The following is a 24,735-nucleotide window of genomic DNA, read 5'->3' as shown; positions in this document are numbered from 1 at the left end:
ATAGTGGCAGCAGACTGGTGAGAAGAATCTGCAATGTATGAAGGTCACAAATTTTTTTTGTAACCACAGACATTTTATAACCTGAATAAGAAGGACATGTGATGATATATAAAGAAAAGTTTTATATTAAAAGGTATGAAAACCAGGTGAGCGCCATGAGGTGAGCGCTATGACACTGCAGGTCTCCAGGCTGCTGCTATACCTGTCTCCGCTTCTCCATCTTCAAATGTGATGCCCTTGCAGTTCACATTTGTTTGGCTGCAAAATATTCCCATGCACTATTTGAAAGAGAAATTATAAAACACACAGGAATCCAACTGGTTTCTACTTTATTTTGCATTTGCACGTCACTTTTCATCTCCTTAATACTTAATGTGCAATAAAAATGAGGCATATCCAAAAACCTAGTCTGCGATCTAGAGCATGGAAAGACACCTACAAAGGTTCAACACACTAAAAGGCTCTTTGTTTTTTTTTAACAGTACAAAACACTGATAACAAAGCACGTTGAGCATTGTCACAGTTAATAAAGCATGATCACCATCTCTAAAACAGAACAGCATGAAAGAAAAAATTGAGAAATTAACTTTAGTCTGCAAAAAAAGTTGGTTTCTATCATTCAATGTTTTATTTTTATTTTTACTATGTTAAGATTTAAACTTTAACCGCCAATAAACAGACTACAGACACACATGTATAGCTTATAGCTTACTCAGATTGCTCTTTGATCCCAAGCACTTTACAGTTTCAGTTTTTTTTTTCTTTTAGGTTTTCAGTTTTTGAGCCGCATTAGATTTGGGGTGTATCGTGCAGCTCCAGCTCGTCCAGGTACTGGCTGCAGTTGGGGTCCCCCCTCACAGTTGGAGCTGATAGGATGCGTCGGCCAGTCAGGGGGTTGACGCACCAGCACTCGCCCCTCTGACCGTGGAGTGACATTTTGCACTAAAAAAGAAAAGTTCATTTAATTTGTTTTAGAAGCTCCAGAAAGACGAAATTTAAGCTTCAGTAAATAAAGTCTAAGAAGGAGTCATCACCTGTAAATCTGACCTTATTTTTGTTAAAACCCCAAAGTGTTGGCATTGGAATTAAGTTCAAACCTGCATGAAAAATGCAAAGTGTAACAGTAGTGTTTTTTTATTTTTTTTTTATTTAATTTAATCTAGAAAAGCAAACAAGTGTATAATTTTTTTGTCTTTCATTTACTTGAAACCTGGAATGGTGCTAACATTAGCCCACTTTGCTGTCACCACTACAATCTCTACTTTACCAAAAGGGGTGATTCCACCAATCAGGGACTCATCTGCACAGTCAGTAAGTGGTAGCCTGATAAACCAGACTAAATGTGAGATTAAATGCGTAATTTAATCTGGCCCAGATGAATGAGACATCGGAAGATTGTTGATGAGAACAACCTGTTGTTTTTCAAACAATGTCTGTGCCTATTGGCCAACGCTCTGAACAATGAGCTCAACTGACTGTGACGTAGTAAGCGCGACAGAAAGCTAGTGGGGGAGTGTAAACAAACAGCCTGTCTGTAAAACGGCCAATATGTCCTTCTTATAAATGAATGAGTGTAGATCCTTTTCCTGCTCACGTTTCAACAAAAACCTCAAGTCTAATCCTTCCAGAACTGATTCCAAAGCTGAGTCAAATGAGCTCGGCCGTTTCTCAGTTAACTAGAACGCGAGTACGGAGTTGCGTCCTCGCCAAGTATGTTCTTGAGAAGAACACAGGAAAGTATGGACTTGGTGAGAATGCCTTCCTCAAATGATCTTAAAACATACTTTTATTGAACAACAGCAACAGAAAAAAGAATGTTTAACTTTGAAATGGAGCACTCCATTGAAAGCTGCTGCATGCCTCAGTTCATGCTACTTGTTGCCATCTTCCTTGTTGCGCTTTCTCCAGCGTCACGCAGCTTTGTCGTCCATCCAAAAATACAAAACACATCTCTGCGTTGTGATTGGCCCGCCAGTTCTAGGGCCAGGGGCATTCACGAAGCTAGACCAAACTCACAGGCAAAAATGCGGCTAGTTTACTAGGCTAAGTACTTTATAAAATTCCGTAAAAGTTTAAAAACAATCCACTATACTTGGTTTCCAAGGTTTGAAGACGTTTCGCTTCCCCTCCAGGAAGCTTTCTCAATTCAAATCTGGATCCGCAGTGAGTTTGAGGCTTTATATAGACAAGGCCTTGTATTGCTTGGAAACATGCAAATTGAAGCCGACGAGCCGGTCGTTTGGTTCCATTGTTAGCCTGTAATATCTGCATAGCTTACTCAGATATTACAGATATTACAGGCTAACAATGGAACCAAACGGCTTCAATTTGCATGCTTATGCTTAAGCTTAACTTAACCAATGTTTAACTATTTTAGGGAGCAGCATTAGCCTGAAGATGCTTTGCTAACATTACTAGCTGTAGCCAGGGAGAAAACAGTACTATTAAGGTGGCAAGATTTCCTGAAAACTAGCCGATCACAGGCACTCTCTCAGGTTGGTACCCCTTTAAATTGACAAAAGTTGACATGAGTGCATAGAAACAGGTCCACACATGGGTAGGAAAGAGCTACAGGTGCATAAATAGCAAAAGAAAAGTATGAACTCGAGCTAGTGACATATTAGGGGGCTCAGAGTATTGAATATCTGTGCATTAAACATAAAAAATGTGTGTGGGGAGTAGTTTACATGCGTGTGTTTTAAATAAAACTGATCATATGAGCATTTATTGCCCGTGTACACTATTAACAGAATTCTGAATTGATGCTAAAGTTGCTAAAGCTACATTAAAATGACATAGGGGTCCAAATGAGCTCTATTTATTTTTCATTTCTCCCTCAAATGAAAAAAAAAAACACAAAAAATAATTGTGTATAATACCAGACTATGACTCCTGCAATAAACACACAAATCAATATACCAGTATCAAACTATCATTGAATGATAAAAACAAATGGATTATATTTAAACATACTTAAAGAAAACATTGTAAATATGTGAATACCTTCACATAATTGATTTGTATTACCAATTATATGAATATATTACACTTTGTGAAATTAATCTAACATTTCTTTGTTTTTATTTTCACATAAATCAGTAAAATATAAAAGTTTTTGTGCAAGAAACACATTCACTGAGAAATTAGCACCTGAGTTTCCCCCTTAATACAATGAAATTTAAAAAAATATCAAATATCTGCTGAAATAATTAAGGGTAAGCAATGTATTTAGTTACAATGACTTGTATATTTAATCAGTTTTTTAATAATTTATTATTATTTACACTCGATCAAAGATCTGTTATATCATATTGTTACATTTGCAGGCTCTAAAGTGTAACCTGTTTTGGGTTATACTGCCCCCTCTTGTCACAGTTGGGAATGTGCAGTGCATAGAGGTCCTCCAAAGGACCTCGGTTATCTCTGAAGGGCATCTTGGATATCCTCTCCAGGACCTGGTCCAGCTCCTGCTGACACTGAGTCTTGAGAATAAACAAGAACAGAACAAAACAACAGTTTCAGGTTCAAATACAGGTATGCGGGTGTGTTGCTGCCACCAGGTTTCTGCCTTTAGTTTACAAGAGGTAGTGGTTTGCCTGCAGGCTTAAATGTTCTGTGGAAAATGTTCAGTTGGCTTTAACCTCTGTAGGGTGTTCTGGATTACTTTTAACTAAACAAATACATAATTGTTTTAACAACATACAAAAACTAGTTAAAAGAAATACATTCACATTTGAAATAAAGCTTATTCCAGTACGCATCAACACCAGGCGGTCTTTGCCAAGCATTCTACCCACTCTAGACCTTAAAATACCATATAAAACACAAAGTATTGCTAAATATCTTCCCGTTATGTGCAAATTAATCTCAAAACTTGCCAAACATTGTATAAAAACAGGCCAAAGACCTCTGGTTTACCTCTCATTTGCCTGCCAACACTCTTTCAGAGACATTTAGTACGGGACAGGGGCTTTTGTGATGGATGTGAAAAACAACTTCTTCCGATGGAGAATTTAGAGAGCCGGTTAAAAAGCAGGTCAGGTGTGTTTCTGGTTCATTTATAGCTGCAGTTTGATTCAAAGGAAGCAATTTGTGTGAAATGTTGACAGAAGAATTTAAGAAAACTAACACAGTTTAACCAATATGCACTAGTATTTGTTCAGTAGAAGGATAAAAAGAAAAGTTCTTTAGTTCTTTTGGGGTTTTTTTTACCGACAGTTGAGTGTTTTTAGCCATGTTCATATAAAAAGTTGTCTTTCAGCCACTAGATGGCAATGCCCACTCCTTTAACTTCAAACCTAAACCTTCAACTTTCAACTCTAGATACATTCAGGGTATTTGTTTTATATCTGTACAGTTTTGGTCAGTTTTCTATGCTTAACCACCATTTTATCAGGGAACATATTTGAGGTATCCCTTCACAAACACATCAGTTAGAGCCAAGACCACCTTGGCAACCACAATGGTCAAGTCAAGGCAGTCACTGAGACCAAACACAGTTTGCAAATGTGAGATTTATTTTTAAGTTTGAACACAGATCTTATGTTATTGTTATCCAACTAGGCCTGGAACAAAATTAAAATGTGTGTTTGATCCAAATACTGCAATCTGCTCACATCTAAGCAGAGGTTAGTTAGCAACGACTGGGATAAGTGCTGTCTAAATGGTGGCAGTAAGGCAGGAGGTAGGAAAAGGAAACTGGATGCTTCCTATCATAGCTCCTTGAGCATAGCAAACCCCAAACGCTCTTATCTGGCCCTCAGGAAATATGCAGATTGCAGAAACCCTTGAACATACGTAAAGGTTGAGTTCACCTTAGGGAGTTAAACTAAAGTACATTATCTCTACAGGTGTACTCAGTGTGACAAATGCTAACGTAAAGGCCTTCATATGTTTTGCTTTGTGTAATGGAGAGCTTCGGCTAAATGTTTTTAAAGTGTTCAAACTTTTGTGATTAAATGGGAACTAATGGGAAGTTGACTTGCAAGGTTTTTATCAAAAGGTATGTTGTGTTTTTTTAGGTCAGGCAGCAAAGCACATGAGGTAAACCAACCTGTATCTTTATCTTTATATTTGAATTTTTGTCTTTTTAATGTTTTTTAACCTAAGAGACTAAAAGCAAAAAAAAATAATAAAAGTGGAGATTGGAGGCATAATTTTGCTTATTGAAGATACAAAGGTAAACTGCCAGTATGTCAAGAAGCTTGTCCCAGAGTCCTCTTTTTCAGCAGACACTCACCTGTTTCGGACGAGTAGGTCTCACCTCTTCTACCTTGTTGGTCTTCATTTTGGTCTTCATCTCCTGGCTGTGCTGGCGTACGGCGCTCTCCTTGGGTCCGAGCCAGGTGGCGTCTTTGCTGGGCTTTCGGACTGTGGTGATTTCGCTCACGTCCAGATCGGGCTCCAGCTCCAAGGCTTCACCTTTTATCAAATACAGTTAAACATGAGCAAATATTAAATCCATGGTTTATGTTTTGCTTTTGTAAGTGTTTCTGAATTACAATTTTGAATATTTGCTGTATAAATAAACATATAACTCTATCTGATTTTAAGAACAGACAAAAAAATGCTATAGAAGAGCTGTACAAGCTCGTTTTTTAACATGAACACGTGGAAACAATGTGGGATGAACAAATGCGACAAATTCAAGCTCCTTGTTATATCCTTGTTATAAGGATAGTGAAAAATAGAGCAACATCCTTAAGTGAAGGAGCACCACGGCAGTTGTTAAAAAAATATACAATAACAGAAATATAGAATGAAATGCAATTCATGTAAAGAGCTAAAGTGTTTTTGGGGGACCTGAGCCTTATAAATGTGGCTAACTGCAGATGGGAAGAAGCTGTTTTTGTGGTAAGAGGTTTTGTTCCCGATGGACAGGAGCCTCCTGCCAGAAGGTAGAGTTTGAAAAGGTTTATAACCAGGGTGCGAGGAGTCAACTGCAATATTTCCTTCTACCCTCTGAGTCCTGGAAGCATACAGTTCCGGAAGAGGAGGAAGATCGCAGCCCATCACACTCTCTATGGAGAGAATTACAGTACATGCTGCAATATGTCCTTATCCCTGGTGGGGGCAGTAGAATACCAGATGGCTATGGAGGAGGGGAGGATGTGTTCTTCACTTGCCACAGAAAGTACAAACTCTGCTGTGATTGAGGCCCTGAGCAATGATGATGCCTATAAAATGTAGAGAGTCCACATTGGCAACTAGAGAGTCAAACAGGAGGATGGGGAGAGATGGACTGTGCCTTTTAAAAGATCCATGACCATATCCACTGCTTTCAGAGCGTGGAGCTCCAGACTATTTGGTTGCACCATGTCATCACATAGTCAATAAGCGACCTGTAGGGATATCCATCCTTTCTAGAGATGGTCCCAAAGAGGACAGAGGTATGACTGATCAGTTTCACTAAGGCTATAAGTTAAACAGATGAAAAGAAAGAAAAATGTGAAAGCTAACGTTCATTGTTTTGTCATCAAGGGTTAAAAGTTAAAAATTGACCATTTTCAACCCTAACATGATGTGAATCTTGAAACACGGCCGTAGGACAAAACTCCTCTAAAACTATGAAGAAAATTTGCCCGCACACAAAGGATGCTATTAGGCAACAAAATGACAAACACACAAAAATCGCTTTTTCATGCACGTTGTCATGGAAACCAGAAAAATGTTAGATGACACCAACAGGAATTTGAACTTTCTCCCCATCTCTCTCTCACGCCCACACGCGGGGTGTAGATAAGTGTACCATTTCTCTTTCACACAGCCATGAAACAGCTTTTGGTTGACTTTCATATTGTTCTGACCAGAACAAGCTTTCAACAACATGTTGTTAATGCTAGGGTTCAACTTTATCAGGCCAACAGGACGAAGGGACACGGGGTGGGGCTGGGTGAGTGGAGTAAATACCGTTTTAGCATGTTTTCGGCTAACAGGCCTACTGTCAACCGAAGATTGATTAACTAATTAAATTCAGTTTATTTCTATAGCACCAATTCACAACACAAGTCATCTCAAGGCACTTTACAGTTCAACCAGATCATACAGTCAAATTGATACAAAGTTTTCTATCTAAGGAAAACCAGTTGATTGCATTGACTCATTGACTCAAATACAATCCCTCACACTAAGCATGCTTGTAGCGACAGAGGAGAGGAAAAACTCCCTTTTAACAGTAAGAAACCTCCAGCAGAACCAGGCTCAGTGTGAGCGGCCATCTGCCGAGGCCGACTGGGGTTCAAGGAGACAGAAGCAGAGACACAAAAAGCAGCTGTAAAAGGAACACACAGCCAGGCAGACTAGCTCCGAGCCAGCTCCCACGTCAGAGGATGAAGAGAGCACATCCACTCAGTCACGGCCAGAGAAACAGGACCACACTGGAAAACAGGCCGATCTCCAGAATCTATAAACAAGGGTGTTGATGGAAGCAGCACAGCTGATATTTCTCTCCAGGATGATGTCACAGCCAAACAGGAACAGATGAGGGAAAGCTACTATGAGAAAAAGCAGAGAGAGCAGAACGTTAGAGATTGAACTAACAGATTCTGCAGATTGGAAGAATTGAGACAGAATGAAGCAGAGTGATGAAATGGGGGTCGCTATGTCCTCCAGAAGTCTAAGCCTATAGCAGCATAACTATAGAGATAGCTCAGGAACTACAAAGATAACTACAAAATAAACTTTAAAACTGCAACCCAAAACTGCCTTTTAAGGATGGGGAATAAAAAAAATCTGAGATCCAGGTCTTTAAATGAAACAATGGGAGCTGGAGGCTCTTTATGGAGTAAATCTTTTAAAAATACATAAAACAATAAATTAGGAAAAACATTCACGAAGTTATGTTTTGTTATCATTTTGATATTTCGTTGTTTGGGGAGAGTCAGGCAAAGAAGGCAGCGCTTGGTGAATTTACTTAACAGTGTTAGCTTTAGGGAAACCGCATGAGTTTTAAAGCTCTGATATGTTAGGATTGTAGATGACCATATTGCAAACATAACTCAGTTATTTTTACTAAATTCCTTTAGAATTCCTCTAGAAACATCTAGATAAGCCTTAATTTACTGAATTATTATCTAGATGTTTCCTTTTCCTTTTTAGTGCTAAGGGTTCATCAAGTCCAACTCACTTTGTTGTTTCTGACAACACAGCAGACTTTGGCATTCACAGAAAAGGAGAGGAAGAGGTGTGTCTCTTCAACCTAGCGGATTTTAGATAAAGAAAAAAAAAACTGGATGACACAAATTTAACACATAGCCTGTTTTAGCTCACTCTAGCTGCAAGCTGCAAATGAATGTGCTAGAACACCACTGTTGTTTTCTGCAGAATCTTTGCCATTTTTCGCTTATGCAGGGTTTCACCAGACAACCAAATGAAAGTCAGTAAGAAAACCGGCCCAGTTAAGAAGGTCAAACATGAAGTGGATAGTTCTAACATGTGGAGGTCAACATCTACCGTGCAGACTTGTGGAAAGTGAAAGAAAGCAAGTTTGTGTTTTAGCAGAGATGGTTGGCTGAGGAAGCAATCTCGGAGCCATCCAAGAGGTAAACTTGACATCCGGTTAGGGATTATGATTATAAAGAGTCTAAGAGGGAATGGGAGAAAGGAATTTACAAACTAAGCAATAACAAGGTGCTGGCGCCTTTCACCATCAGATTGATCTTGTGTTGTTGGACTTGAGTTCTCTCCATGACACTCCTCTTTGCTTTCTCTTGGATTCTTTGAAGACTTTTGCAAAGTCAAAGGTCAACTAAGCCAAGTGTGTCTTGACTTGCACATGTGCATACATCGACAATTTGGACAGATAAACACAAAGCACACTCAAGCTGGGGAGCCTTTTGTTTTGCTCTCTTATGCAATCCCCAGGGATACAAAGAGCAAAGCCTTTGGGCCGTCTTTTCCTGGGTAAGCCAAAGACATTCAGTCAAGTGTGCAGTTTGCAGACGTGCTCACATGAATTCACGGTGCCTAACAGTAACCTTACTGGTGAATGTGCAGAAACAGCACACAAACATGGAGGGTCAGGACCCCACTTTCAGGGGGTACCAGGCCTCTACAGAACAAGCTGCTTCACAGCAGTGGGCTGAGGATCAGCAGAGTCAACAGAGCAGCAGGCCTACTGTCCAGTCTACTGCTTGACTTAATCCGCACACAAAGCCCAAAGAGGCTTCCTTTCTGTATCTGATCCATGTTGGATTCCCAGTTGGCACGTAGGCCAGAGGTGACACATTTGATGGTCAAGATACTGGTGAACTTACCAGAAAACACCAGCCAAGACCAGGTGGTTGTAAGTGGAAAGTTTGAAACACTGATGAAGAATTTGCAAAAGAAGTTTCGCGCCATGTTTTATCTTTTTTTGTGACACCATATGTAAGCTATCACAGGGTCAGCCTCTTTGCTAAAATTACATAAGAAGGTCCACCCCCTTATTACTCTAAATAAAATTTCCAGTCAACCACAATTTCCTAAATACATTTCTTTTAAATGCTTTTTTTTTATCTTTGAGTACTTTTACATACAGTTTCTGAGTCTTTTCATCTGGCCAGGAAATATAAAACAAGATAAAAATGTTTTCAAGAAATTCTGATATAAGGAAAACCCTACAATAAAGGTAATGTCATTTCTGAACAATACAAGGAAGAACGTCCTACAGAATAACCTGGAAATGCTTAAGCATAAATACATAACCTAATCAGAACATAACTCTTTATAGTTTTTAGGAAATGGATAAATATAATAGCTCTGTTAGTTAGATGCCTAGGTACTGTTAGACTGTACTTTTAAGATCAGGTTTAAAACTTTCCTTTTTGATAAAGTTTATAGTTAGAGTAGCTCAGGTTATCCTTGGCTATCTTTTTAGTTACGCTTCTAGAGTCTTATTATGCTGGAGGACATAGAGACCACTTTTTATCATTCTGCTTCATTCTGTCTCTATTCTCCAATTCTGCAGTAACTGTGAGTTTATTTTGAACGTTATCCTCTCTCTGTTTTCTTATCATAATGGTAGAGGTAAATATCAGGTGAGCTGTTACCATCAAAACTTTCACTTACAAATGATAGAATTAGGGAGGTTTTTAGTGCTTAGTCAAGTCTCTCTTCAAGACCTTAAAAATGTTTTCATCTGCCTTTTTTTGGACTAAAAAGAAAGAGCACAAGTCAAATCAACTCACTAAATTTAATAAATTCCTCAATTGTTTGAGTTGGTCTTTTGAAGAGCTGTTTACACTGCCGGCTAGAGTCCCAATTCTCTCTCAGTCTTTCCAGATGGCATTTACCATTGCTAATGCTAGCTGAGATGATGGAGTACAACTTGCCTGATTTAGACACAAAGCTTGTTTCAAATACAGATTTATGGTTTGCACTGTTTTACTACCTCTATTCCCTATTTATTACAGCCAAGCTTAACATAAACATATATCTACACTAAGCTATGCGTCACCTGGTTAATTCACTCCAGTTGGTGGAAACATATTTAATTTGTTTGTTTTTTTGTTTGTTTTTTGTCCTTTTCAAAGTTAGGTAATAAATCACAATTTACTTCAGTTCAATTTAGTTTATTTATGCCAGAGACAATTCAATCAGAATGTACAGTAAGACTGGGTCAAAGTTTTGCATCTAAGGAAAATCAGCTGATTGCATGGACTCATTGACTGGACAGCAATCCCCCACAATGAGCCTGCATGGAGCGACAGTGGAGAGGAAAAACTTCCTTTGAAAAGGAGGAAATCTTTCAGTACGTAAACCGTGTGAGCGGATCGAGAAACAAAACAAACATAGCAGCACTGATCTATATATATGTACTCTCTATGTAAGAAAGGTAAGAGTAAACTAGCTTCACAAGGGTCTCTGTCTGGGAAAGAAACAGTAAAGCATACAAGCTCTGAGCCAGTCTTAATGTCTTAAGCATATGACGTACTAACAGAGCGACGACGAAAACACAACCACAAGCCAGGCACAAGCCAATTGATAGATCAAACTCTTGCCGAAACCAGTCGGGAGAAGAGCAAAAACATATTTTCATCTGAGAAAAGCCTCCAGAGCAGTGTTTTGCTCTTCTTTCAGTGAAGAAATACTCTGTAATTCTGATAAAACTTGCTCGATAGCCACGCTAACGCTAGTTTCATCGGCTGAAGCCGCCATGTTCTTTAGACTGAACTGTCGCGCTTCTCGTTGCGTCACACCTCAACCCGCCTCAAAGCCAACGCTGATTGGACGTACGTTTGGTAAATGGTAAGTACTTATATAGTGCCTTTATTCAAGTTAGGAGACTTGACCAAAGCGCTGTACACTACATTCATTCACCCATTCACACACACACTCACACACTGTCGCCCTTTGGAGCAGTTTGGTGAACTGCTCCAAATTTTCTTTAACGGAAAGTATTTGATCTGCGAGTGAAACCTTGACATGATTTTTTAGGTTGAGAACCGTGGCCTCATACTTGGAGGACTTGGCCACTTTACACTCTGCTGTGAACCATCCCAGCGCATGCTATAGGTCTTGAAAGGAGGGAGCCAGCAAAACTACATCATTTGCAAAATGCAAGGATAGAACTGGGTCCCCAGTTCCAAAAAGCACATGTGGACCAGTTTGACAAACTCCCAAGCACCCTTGAGTACCCTGAACAGAGTGTAAAGCTGGTCTATTGCTCCACAGCCAGGACGAAATCCAGATTGCTCCTCTTGAGGTCGAAGTTTGACAATCAGTAAGACTCTCCTCTCTAGTTCCCTCCATAGGACTTCCAAGGGAGGCCGAGAAGTGTGATTCCCCTATAGTTGGAGCACAGACCAAGGGTCCTCTTCTTATGCAGGGGGACTACCATCCCTGTCTGCCAGTCCAGGTGCACTGAACCCGACCTCAACATGATGATGAAAAGCCAACAACATCCAGAGATCCAAGGTGCTCAGTATGGATATCATCCATCCATCCGAAGCCTTGCCACCAAGGAGATTTTTCACCACCTCTTTGAATTCAGCCTGGTAAGGAATGAATCCTATCTCAAGTAATTCTCTTTTATTTGTGTCCCATGCATTTCACATGTAAAATTTGCACTCCAAGATGTCTCAGCTGGATCAAGGAGATCTTTAGTATTCCTTTCCCACAGTCAAACAATATTATCTGTCAGAGTCAGCCAGAAAGGCGTCCTTCAACTTGATAGCATCCCTTACTGCTGATCTCCACCACCGGGTTTGTGGAATTCTTGAATAAAAAAAAAAATGGCTAAGTTAAAGCTGACTTCAGCTAAGCCATATGGGAAAAAAAATTCAAAGATTACAAAAAAAAGAACATGTTCCTGTTTTATACACACAGAGTATAGTTTCAGTTGGTTACACTTTTCTATTCCATTTAGATTAAAATGTTTTTCAGTTTTATCGGTTAGTTTTAGCTTACTATAATAAACAAGATGGCAACCCATACATGTCATGGGACCATGTACAGCCCCCTATTAATACTGCCAGAATGGAACTTTGATTTATTACAATCATTTTATCATTTTTGCCAGGTTACATCAATCTTCCAAGCATTTTTTTCACAGGTTTATAGATCATAAACTGTCTTTAAAGAACCTGCATTGGATGTAAATATTTCTGTCCATTTTGACAGAGGCATATATTGGAATTCTTAACCTTTTTTTTTAGTCTTGGTTTGTTATTATCATTAAAATCACCTTTTGGAATTTAAAAAGCATAATAAATGTTCCACTTTTCTAAAAAAAAACCTTTTCCATCCCAGATTTGGTCCTTCAATAAAAACGGTGAAATATATCACACAGATTTTGATATCCTTTCCTCTACATTTACGAGTAAAAGTCAAAGGTAGCCGGAGTTTTGGCATGTGTGAGCTTGCAGCAACTGTTATGCTAGTTTACGTACAATTCCTGAGAGTTCACACGGTGGTGCCTGCAGAGTTAGCTCTGCACGCTCTTGGATGTGGCTCCGTAGATACATGCCAGAGCCTGTGAAAAGCCTGCTTTTAGATTACTTTTGTGGGCCAAAACGCCTGGAAGGTAAAAATGCTTGAACTCTGCTGGGCTGCTGTCTCTGAGGTTATTGCCAATAAGCCTTGTAAAAGGTTCTAAACCACAACCAATCTAAGAAAAACCTGAAGCAATGTCCTACAGCAACAAATAACCTATTTTACAGCTCAGAGCTGATTAAAAATAGGAGTTTATACGGTTCCACCACGTTTCCCTCCATCCACCTACTAAATCTGTTTAACCATTACATTGTCCTCATTGTGACATCATATTTTTTCATCCCAAAACAATTTTGTAATTGGTATAAAAATATCTATCTATCTATCTATCTATCTATCTATCTATCTATCTATCTATCTATCTATCTATCTATCTATCTATCTATCTATCTATCTATCTATCATCTATCTATCTATCTATCTATCTATCTATCTATCTATCTATCTATCCATCCATCCATCCATCCATCCATCCATCCATCCATCCATCCATCCATCCATCCATCCATATATATATATATATATATATATATATATATATATATATATATATATATATATATATATATATATATATATATATATATATATATATATATATATATATATATATATATATATATATATATATGTGTGTGTATATATATATTGAAATTTGTTCCAGTGTTATTGCAAGCAAAAGAAATATGGATATATAAATGATTTATAGGTAACTATAAAGTTAAAAAACTGCATTTAGTCACATTTTGCACACAAAATTAGGAGAGAAGTTTGTTCAGATATTGTAAGAACATTTGTTTTTATTGAATTTTAAAAATCCTGTCAGAAAAGTAAAGTTTTAAAAACCTTTTAATAAAAAAAAAGGTTTTGAGGATAACATTGCATTTATTTTTTTATTATGTGTATTCTTTAATTTCTATGTTATATATAAACATTTTGTTTCATGGATATTTACTTCAAGTCCAATACAAACACTCACTCTTAACTAATGAAAAATGTGATGCTAACATCCATGGAAAAAATAGAAATGCATCTTCTTTCCTCTTTGCAGAGGAACACCCCTCTGGAGTGAGGAGAACATGATCTGTATAACACAGTTGAAAGGAATGCAATTGATAAAAAGAAAAAAATTAAAAATTAAGATATAAAAGTAAAAAAAAAAATCTGATTAAATGTATAGCAATAAAAAAAGATGAGAAACCCACAAATCTCTTTTGAAGTAATATAATTTTTTGTATTGTATTTTCTATTTACATTTACAAAACATGTTCTTTGCTTCCAACACTAATGGGACAAAACTCACTATAGGTTGTATGAGAAAGGGTATGAAATGCAGCATTCTAACTCTATTGCCAACTTAAATCAAAATCACATGTAAATGCCGACTGCTGTGTACATTCCATCTTATTCCAAAACAAATTTAAGAAAGAAAGTAGAGTTTTGTGTTAAAATGAGTTTTCATGGGGCTGAGTCAACGGTGAAACACCAACACAGACAACATGGAGACACACAAAATCCATGCAAGTTTTACAAGAGATGCAAAAAAGGGCAAAATGTTCTAAAATGAAAAATTACATTAAAACCAACCCGTCACTGATACCAGACTGTTTTAAAGTATCAGTGGCGAAAAACTTGTTCAGGTTTAAATTTCTTTTTTTTTTTTCTTACTCTAAATCAGGCTTTCATTTATGGCCGCTTATGGAACATCAAAAGTAGCTATTTTAGGAATAGAATCGACCCCAGCATCATATTCGATGTACACAACAATGTGGTGAATAAGATCTCCTTGTTTTCAGCTGGGGCGGCTGTGAAAGAGGCAGCACCTCTTGTCTAGACATCATATTGAAATCATGGTTATGCTTTATCAGCCCCCCCCCTACTTAAAAATCCCATGCATTTCCCATGTAGAATTTGCTATCCATTGTTATTAAGGCCGAGGATTAATCCAATTTTCTTAATTTTCATTAATAGATTTTACAGCAATGCCTCCATGGGCTTCCATAGCTCAGAGCCACATATCTTCATCACTTTTTAAAGTTCTTAGATGTGGACTCATAAAACTAGCTTACATGAGTGTTGCGATTCGATACATGTCGCGATACTTGGGTCACGATACGATATTATCACGATATTGCAGTATCACTATATATTGCCATATTTTCCCCAGCTATCAAAATCAAATGATGAGATAAAACAGCAAGTGCTGTATATTTTTATCAGAAAATATTGATTAGGTATTATTATCCATGTTGTTTGGGGTTTTCTTCCACTGTGACTGCCTCAAATACAGATTTGGTGCTGCACGCACAGTTAAAGGGCTCCACAGCGCTTTCTGCCAGAGTGGTGGTGCAGAGGTAGCCCATTTTCCCATCAATGTTTTATGTAACCATTATTTTTGTTGAAAATCGATACTAAGAAGTGAAAGATATTATATCGATATTATATTGGGCAGCCGAATATCACGATATTTCGCCAAAACGATTATTTCTCACACCCCTAGTGCTACCACTGTTGCTAACATTTAGTGGGTTCTGTTTTTATTAGGGATGCTTGATATTGCCTTTTTTGCCGATATTCGATATGCCGATATTCCAAATGCTGAACTTTCGATTTCGATATAAGCCGATACCGATATAAACTAATTTCACATCATGCCATATTCCGCAAATGATTACCATTGTAGAGGATAAAAACAGCATTTGAACTTCGGGAAAATGCAAAACTTGACATTTATTTTCAACACTGTCTCAAACAACATTTTGGAATATGCTCTTCCTGAGCTTAACCTGACAATGAATATTCAAACAAGAGATAAATCTCTTTTCTTCACAAATAGGAAAAAAGTGTACCTCACCAGTACAGCTGTATTGCATAGAATTGAATGTAAACACAAATAAAGTCCAGTGTAGGATCGCTGTTGAAGGACGAAATCTTGGTTCCCCCACGCATGACGAGGACCTCACATTCGTTGCAAATCACAAACTTCAAGTCATCATGAAACTTTAAAAGAAGTTTCGGGACAAGCTTGGAAAAAAGGAAAAAAAACTGGTCTGCTCATTGATGCAGTGGGTAGCACTGCTGCCTTGTAGCAAGAAGGTTCTGGGTTCGATTCCTGGCCCGGGGTCTTTCTGCATGGAGTTTGCATGTTCTCCGGGTACTCCAGCATCCTCCCACAGTCCAAAAACATGACTGTTAGGTTAATTGACTTCTTTGAATTCCCCTTAGGGGTGTGTTGCCCTGCGATGGACTGGCGATCTGTCCAGGGTGGACCCCGACTCTCGCCCGTAGACAGCTGGATGGGCACCAGCACCCCTAGTGACCCCACTGGGGATAAAGGGTGTAAGAAAATGGATGGATGGAAAAATTTCCACACCGCAGTTACAAAACAGTTTAGATTTGCTGCTGCTACACAGTTTGCCGTCTGGAGCAGTTTAATGACGTCATCAGGGAGCGTCGTGTGGCTTCAAGATATTTCGTATAATCTATGCAGATAATATCGGCCAGTCAATACAACTTTTTACTTCTACTCCTTTCCTTTTTTTTTCTTTTCTTTACAATTATCTCTACTTTCTACTCCATGCATTTTAAAATTAGACTCATTAGTTACGTTTCATTTAGGTTTAATTTTCAGTGTGGCCTTGTTGGTATAAAAAAGATTTATTTTTTTCAGATAATTCATTTCTATGTTATTGGATTCAGTATTGCACCAACTGGCTGTTCACCACATACCATAATAAATAGTTTTCTAAGGTTATGCAAAGTTAAATTTGACACTATAACCATTAGTTATAAAAATAATGTAAGAAAGTTATCACCCAGAATTGTAGAAAATGTTCCTTTAGTAGGGTAGAGCAGGGTGAGGTTTAAAGCATCCGTCCTTAACATTTTTTATCTTCAAAGCTTTTAATTTTATACTTTAAGTGATTTTAAAAATGGTACTTTTACACTTTTACTTAAGTGTTTTTATACAGTAGGATTATGCTTCTACTTGAGTAATAAACATTAATACTTTCAACACATCTATAGAGCTCAATAAAGGATTATGTTGAAATGGGCAAATATCTTTCACTCCACAGTATTCACACACAGCAAACATGAACTTATTTACATTTAAACCCGACACATTTTGTTAGAAGAATAACAAAAAAAGCTTTTCTAAAGGACCTGGAACTAATTGCTAATACGGAGTGATTTTTGTTCCGTTATTGTTCTAAGCAAAGGACACATTTTGTGAATTGAAATTTGAAAAATTAAAACTAGATACAAAACTCTGAAGAAAAAAAAAATGTTTTAATCAAAAGAAATTTTGAGAGTAACTTTGCAATTTTCTCTGAGGATTTAAAGAAATCATCTAAGAAAAGATTTAAAATTTTCTTTAATTTCTCTACAGGTTTTATGTATTTAAATCCTAAGTTAAAGCCAAAACCCCAATAAGTAAAAAGAATAGGATATGTAAAAGGTAAGATGAAAAGAATGAATTTAGTAAAGTTCAATCTGAACAACAGAAATAACAAAATAAAAATAAAATCAGTTAAATAACAAAAATACAATTTAAAGCTACAGTGTGTAATTTTTAGCAACATCTAACGTCCAGACTGCAGACCGCAGCAACATGAACATCTCCCCCCCAACAGTACGGCGAGCGTTACGGGACAAAATGTCTTCCACGACGTCCGCATCACCTACCTTCTCAAGTGATGAGGTTTGTTTACATAGATAATTTTACAGATAGTATTTCATTAGTCTGTGTAGGGTATAGATTTCATGTAGACTTAAGATAATAAATATACCCGTTATTTTTTCTACATCGTTGTGACGTTTTGGCGATCTCGCAATCACTAGTTTGTTGGCTCTGCGCTGCCGTAGCGCAAAGATGCCTGCCTCCATGGCTGCGAGACCCGCTCCTATGTAATTATAAATAACGAATTCTAAGGCAACGCAAATATTAAGGTTAAGAGGCTGAGCTCGTAGATGATGATAAATAACATAGTTATGTATGATATATTACATTTCTGACTGTATATCCCTGTAATTATTACACACTGTAGCTTTAAAAACATATATGTAAAAAAATTAAGAAATAAAATGTAAAAAAAATTCAATTGCAGACAAATAAAGAAACAATTTCTGAAAAACTAAGATCTGAGAAAACTGCAAAGTGAGTCTCAAAACCTTTTTTTTAATTAACATGTATTTTATGCAACTTCTGTATTCATTATTTTTGCATTCACACCATAGTTTAAAACTCAAAATGTATTTTCTTTTGTTTCCATTATGTTGTAATATTGCTTTTTTATGTATAATATCTTCATGCTAGTTTTGTTTATTGTGTAGATACTTTTTGAGTTTATATTTTTAGTTTCCTGCTATTTTTGTTTCAAGTGAGAATAAATTATTTTTTGAGAAAAGAAATCACACAAACTTTACTTCAATATGATATAATAGATAAAATAAAGAGCTCAAAGCAGCATTAATAAAAAAATTATTAGCCTATTAATAAGTTAGAAATGTGTTTTATGGTCACATCAGCACAAAACTGTTTCAGTCCAGACCAGTATTAAGTATTAGCTGTATATTTTGTACAAACTATTTCTCTATAGTAGGGTTTGTAGTCTTTAGCCCACCCTCCAGAGTCACATGTCAGACCTTGTTTGTACAGTCTTAAACAACCAGTGACCCAGATGGAGGGCGGGAAGTTATTTTGGTTCTCAATAGGTACGAGGAGATTCCTGGCACGGATATGTCTGAAGTCGATGCCTCGGGGAAAGATGGTGCAAATACCCGTTTTTAGATGGGATTTTTCGGGATGGGTCGAGGGGATTATCTGGCTGCTATTTCAGGCTTGCCGGATCTGTCTGGACATCCCTGAAGGTACGCAGGAATGCCCCCTTCTCAATGGATGTGATTCCAGTCTCAGGTTTTTTTTTTCCTAGCCCCCCTTCTGTTTCTCTGGTTTTCCTTTTACGTGATAACTTTCTTCTCCGTCACGGCAAAACACTATGTTTTCCTTTCATATTGGCATCAACTCGAATGGAATCTAACGACAGTCGTCACAAACTTAACTCAATTTGATGAAGTTGAGAACAACAAAATGAATTTTGTAGTTTATGTAATAAAGAGGTGGACATCTTCTCTCTACCAGTCATTTGTGGTTTTCCTCTACTCAAAACTACAAATAATCAGTCCAATCTAAAAAAAAGCTGTGTATGTTTTTAATCCATACGGAATAGCAAATAATCGTCTGCATAGAGGAAACACATTTGTTGGAACTTCTTTTATTTACAAGGACATTTTAACCATTAACCCAAGACTTTTTAAAAAAAAAATTTATAGAAATTTTGAAATCATCTTATGGGACCAAATTTAGGTATTTTATTTTTACCAAAAAGGACATATCTCCCCCCAACCTGCCCCTAAGGTCCACGATTATTGATGGTCCTTAGGTCTTTGTAAGGAGGCCAATTCTTTTTGTACTTTATCCAAACATAATGCAGCGTATATGAAAACCTGTTTGTTTTTTCGGCATTGCTGTGAAAAAATATCCAGAGAGATAAAGAAATATAAGCCCTGGATATTATCTACCAAAATGGGATGTTGGCTTTTAATCCTTGCAGTGAGCAAAGGAGTAAACATTTATTTTTAAACCCTTCACTGTCAGCCTGTGGAGTCAATAGCCTTTGACTCCTTAAGTGTCCATCAGTAGCTTAAAAAACATGATCTGTCGTCGTGTTAATGTCGGATCAATAAAAATTTTACAAATACTGACCCTTTTTGTCATAAATAAAAATCAAATCCTATTTAGCAATGGGAAAAACTAAACATAAGGAGGGCTATCAGTTTAACATGTTAAATCTATTGATTAATTAGTTACACAGCAAATGAATGTGTTTTTTAAAGAATTGCAATTAATTGAGAGTGTCAATTCAATGCATTGTAAATTAGGGCCACTAAATGACCCGGGCAGTGGGTGCCTCTAATGCACCTACAGCTGTTTGCAAACCACCAACCCCAGGAAAAGAAGACACATCACCATTTACCACCTGTATGTTCCTGGCCAAAGTGCGGTATGGACATAATAGAGGGAGCAAAGCATTGCTAGGGCCTTTGAATGACAAACTTTAAAGAGAATCAACTGCAGCAAGGTAATCTTTAATTATGTCAGGGGAAAATCTGTGGCTACAGCTTGTTAGGATAATTATCATTGAAGATGTGTGAGTTTATTACACCTTGGTATTGGCTGCCTGTTATAATCTTCATTTTGCACATGGCAAAGATTTGGAAATGGAATGAGAGCAGTGTCCTTCAGCTAAGAACAAAGTGTAATATTTTGATAAGCCTGGAACCATGGATGTCTAATCATCTACTAACGTGTCTGATGTAAAATGTGATGATGTGGCAGACTGGAGATGTATAAAATACATTTTTAATTGTTAATCGGGGCCACTTCCTGAGAGGTGAGTCCGGAGGTGAGCTGCTGCCTTCTGTACATTCAAAGCAATTTCTCTGATCTGAGTAAGATTACAACTTGTATCAGAATCTGTTGTCATGTCTCCTGGCTATTTAATACATAAGTTATGAAGTTTTATTTAAAGAGTTTGTCCCGAGTGATCTCTTTTCAGGGAAAATAACCGATCTTTAACAAGCTGTTGGTGCTTCCGTGAGCACACTTCACCACCCCATGATTGACGAATGAGGTAAACGAAATAAATTGAGGCAGAAGTAGGTTGATCAAAGAGAAACTGGGCAGAGTTAGGATGCTAAATTAAAAGAGTAATCCAGCCAGTGGGCTGCGCAGTGGATAGCACTGCTGCCAATAAGGTTCTGGGTTCGATTCCCGGCCTGGGGTCTTTCTGCATGGAGTTTGCATGTTCTCCCTGAGCATGCGTGGGTTCTCTCTGGGTACCCCGGCTTCCTCCCACAGTCCAAAAACATGACTGTTAGGTTAATTGGCTTCTCTAAAGTCCCCTTAGGTCTGAGTGTGTGTGTGAATGGTTGTTTGTCCTGTTTGTCTCTGTGTTGCCCTGCGATGGAACGGTGACCTGTCCAGGGAGTACCCCGCCTCTCGCCCGTAGACAGCCGGAGATAGGCACCAGCAACCCTTGCGACCCAACTAAGCATGTTAGAAAATGGATGGGATGGATGGATCAAGCCAGTCATCAGTGTCAAGATCATGACACACACTGCAAGTCCAAAAAACCACAGGTCAGACTCAGCTATTTTCACCTCTAAATATGGATATTGGTGAAAAAGTTCAATAGCCACACCCTCACCACACCATAGAGGCTTTCTCTCGCTGCTGTAATTGTAATGTTTTTTTTTCTTATCTTTACATACATTTAATAGGCCTACATACCTAAATTGTGTGTGTGAAGAACGCTGATAAGATGCAAAATAACCAGTAGCCAATTAAAAATGCTACCCTTTAAGGTTTATATTTTGCAAATCTGACTCTAAAAGAGTCAGCGCCTCACCAACGATGAACCTCACCGCAAGACACTTGTCTCAAACTTTATACGCCGAAGTAATTTCTTGGGATTTTAAAAGAATAGAGCAACTCATTGCAGTGCATGACTCTGAAGTCAAAACAAAACAATTTCATTTTATAAAAATAAATTGGGAAAGCAGTTAGTACATTAGTACTGGGACTCTTAAATAAAGTAAAAAGTCACCTTATACAGTAGGTAAAAGAGAAATTTTCCTGAGGGTGTTTATTTCTATGCAAACAATCAGGGATAGAAACAATAATCGACTTCTGATTATTTGTTGAATAATTATTCATTAGATAAATTCTGATTAAGGGATATTGACCCCCAATTGATGGCGAGGTGGACCCCCTAATTATATATACTGTGAGAAATTATGTTATCAAACTGGTCCTATAGACACTCTATTACAGATGTAATCATGTAACGAAAGTAATTTCTCCCTAGAATGATTCTGATTCCTCGTTTATGGGACAGGTGTTGTGAATGAAACGGTTCCCAGCTTGAAAGAGCTCCTGTGTGTCGCTGAACATGTGCATTGATGGCTGAAAGACATCTTCTGCCTCCATTTATCTGTTTACTACAGTCTGTTGAACTCATCTTAATGTGTATTGAAGACATTTCAATTAGTGGGGGAAAAAAAGTCAACCAAAACTTTCGCGGCCCCCACGCAGTACCTCGGTGGACCCCCTGTTGAAGATCTCTGTCGTAAAGTGAAGCCAGACGGTTGAAATGATATAAACAAATTCCAGATCCGGATTATTTTCCATTGTTAATTATGAAAAAGGTGCGGAATGCACTAAAAAAAAACCAAAAAGCCCTAATTCAGCCATGCTACATGGCAAAGACGGTTCATCTTTGAAACAAAAAAGGAAAGTTAAAAAAACGCATAATACCAAAAAGCAAGGTAGATTGTTAGAGCTTTGGTGAGTTAATGCACTTTGTGGAGCCGAGTTTTAATATTCCTAAAGGAGCAAACATAAGCAACCATTTAGAAGCACAACTAAACACACAAAGTCTCACTTTCATTACTGACTGTTTGATTACAGAGAAAATTTTTCACAGTAACCAGCTATAGCCAGTAAAGTCTGACAGTATGTCAGAGTGACATACCCTTTCTTTAAAAGATAAATTGATGTCTGTGTTTTTGGTAAATGATAAAAGTTTTCCATACTTTATTATATATTCATCTGGCTGTATGTTTCTAGCATTTGTAATTACTTTACTTTGTAAATAAATATGAAATATATATAAAAATGAATATATATTTTTAGGAGAGAGGGTTCCATTCTGGTTAATTTTAGGGTCACAGAATACTAGAAGTTCCATTAGGTTCCGGGACATGAGGGCCAGAATAAATAACATCTCAGTCTGATAGTTTCCTCGTTCTCAAAGGTCGGATTTGTGGCATTCGCGACTAAAGGCTGATTTATACTCAGAAACTAGGTCGTCTGTGTGTGAACGCAAATGTGCCCCTAGACGCTCTGCTGCACCTGTCCGAAATTTAGGTAACGGCAGAGAGTTCCACAGACAGAAGGCCTCTGATTGGTCAAGTCTACATCCGCTCTACACTATGTGTATTTCATGTTTGGTACCTTGTCTTGCCTTTATGACCACCATTGTGAAAAACGAATCGTTAAGTTGGACCAGCTAGAAGGTGCGCGAGAAAGCTGGGAGCCTTTTTCCACCTGGATCCCCGCTCTTTTTTGCCCTCATGTCCCACCGTTGTCGCACAATCTTGCCCCCATTTTCTCACCGCCTCGGCCGTATCTAGACCCACGGCTAATTCGTGACTGTCCCTTTATGTGGCGTGGAATAACTTAGTGCAGACCACGCTTCAATATTGGGCATAAATCAAAAATATCTGCGACAATCACACTGCATCTGTAGCAGTAAAACCAGGCCTTAATACATTTCTACCTGATCTGCAGATGTCATGTGTTTCATGTAGACAGCCATGTCTCAGTTGGTCTAGTTGTACAATGCTGACTTGCATTTGTAGGAAAAACTGTCTATCGCTCAAAATTTCAGCAAAACACACTTTAGTTTGCATTTCGGTGTTAAAAACGTCCCCAATGTCTTAGCATTTAAGCATCCTCGGCTGGTTTCTCGGACGGATCAACATTAACAGGGGTTTGAAGCTTCACAATCCAACCGAAGGCTTAAAGTTCAGCTTTTCAATCTATGCAGCATTCCTATTGCTGTCCCCTCCCTGCACTCCCCTGTGGAAACATCAATATTTTAATGTTTTCAGTTTCGATCCAAGTACAACTTCAGAAAGGATTGGTTATTAGTTTTTTTTTTCTTCTTTTTTTTTCACAAGCAACTTGTTTTCTAATGCATGACCATTTAAAATCATGGTGTGTTATCTGTGTGTGTGTGGGGAGGGCTGTTGTGTCAGGAAAGGCTAGAGGTCCAGCTGTTTTTGGAGCACAGCTGAGATGAGCTGGGTCTCAAAACACATAAAACTATGTGTAAGATGCACCTACATCATAGATGCATATAAATATATAGAAATAATGCCAGTTTTAAGCCGTTAAGATGCATTTTTCTTTCAAATCAATCCTATTCAGGAGTTATTACGCAGTAATAACCAGGAGGGTTGGTTATTTTACCTTAACATAGCCTTCATGACAGTGCAGTCTGTCTCCAGGCTGCAGTCTAGACAGTGTCATTAAAAATTGACTGAGGTTTTCAGTGAACTGACCGCTGGTGTGCTCCCGCTGCTCCGGGCTGGAAGTGACCGTCTCCGTGTCCACTTTGCGCCGGCACTGGCCCTGGCCCTGCACCAGTTGCTCCAAGGGAAGCTCCGAGTCGGGGGTCGGGTAGCAGCGCAGACCGGTGGAGCACCTCGGGGTGTAGACGCCGCACGCCTCGCCCTCCTGCCGGGCGCACACGGGGCAGCACCCGCAGCCAGGCTCGCGCACCATCTCCGCGCACGGCTCGGCGAGCTGCGGGCAGAGCGCCTGGCGCTCCGCGGTGCAGCCCGGGCAGCGGAACACCATCTCGGACAGGGAGGCGCCGGAGAAGGGCGAGGAGAGGAGGAGAAGCAGGCTGCAGGCGGCGGACCACAGCATGGTTGGAGAGGTGTGGGCTTTGGTCACTGTCACTGGGCTGATCGAAGGCAATCCGGAGTAGGGGGGGAGAAAGGGGGCATGAAATGTGTCTGTGAACAGGTGAAAGCGGGGGAGGAGAGGGCTGCTGGGTCCTACAAATTCCCAGGTTTGGGATGTGGCCACAAAGGATGTGAAGCTACACCGCTGGAAATACATTGAGTATG

General features: G+C 38.5%; 1 protein-coding gene across 2 annotated transcripts; it reads right to left on the bottom strand.

Annotated features, from left to right (window-relative positions):
* Positions 1–312: 312 nt before the first annotated feature.
* Positions 313–24,735, bottom strand: igfbp2a (insulin-like growth factor binding protein 2a). Of its 2 annotated transcripts, none has more exons than XM_038281017.1 (4): positions 24,163–24,735; positions 5,240–5,421; positions 3,342–3,482; positions 313–942 (listed from the first exon to the last, which is right to left on the bottom strand). In XM_038281017.1, exons 1-4 carry the CDS (start codon positions 24,725–24,727, stop codon positions 790–792), a joined length of 1,041 nt encoding a protein of 346 aa, XP_038136945.1. In that variant the 5' UTR covers positions 24,728–24,735; the 3' UTR covers positions 313–789. The 2 variants fall into 2 exon arrangements, with proteins under 2 accessions (XP_038136945.1, XP_038136946.1); XM_038281018.1 differs by having other exon boundaries at positions 5,264–5,421.

This window comes from Cyprinodon tularosa, unplaced genomic scaffold (assembly GCF_016077235.1).
Source record: "Cyprinodon tularosa strain WSP-4 unplaced genomic scaffold, ASM1607723v1 ctg166, whole genome shotgun sequence".
NCBI classification, from domain to species: Eukaryota; Metazoa; Chordata; class Actinopteri; order Cyprinodontiformes; family Cyprinodontidae; genus Cyprinodon; species Cyprinodon tularosa.
The sequence above is the reverse complement of the archived record's forward strand: the minus strand, read 5'-3'. Positions and strand labels throughout refer to the sequence as shown.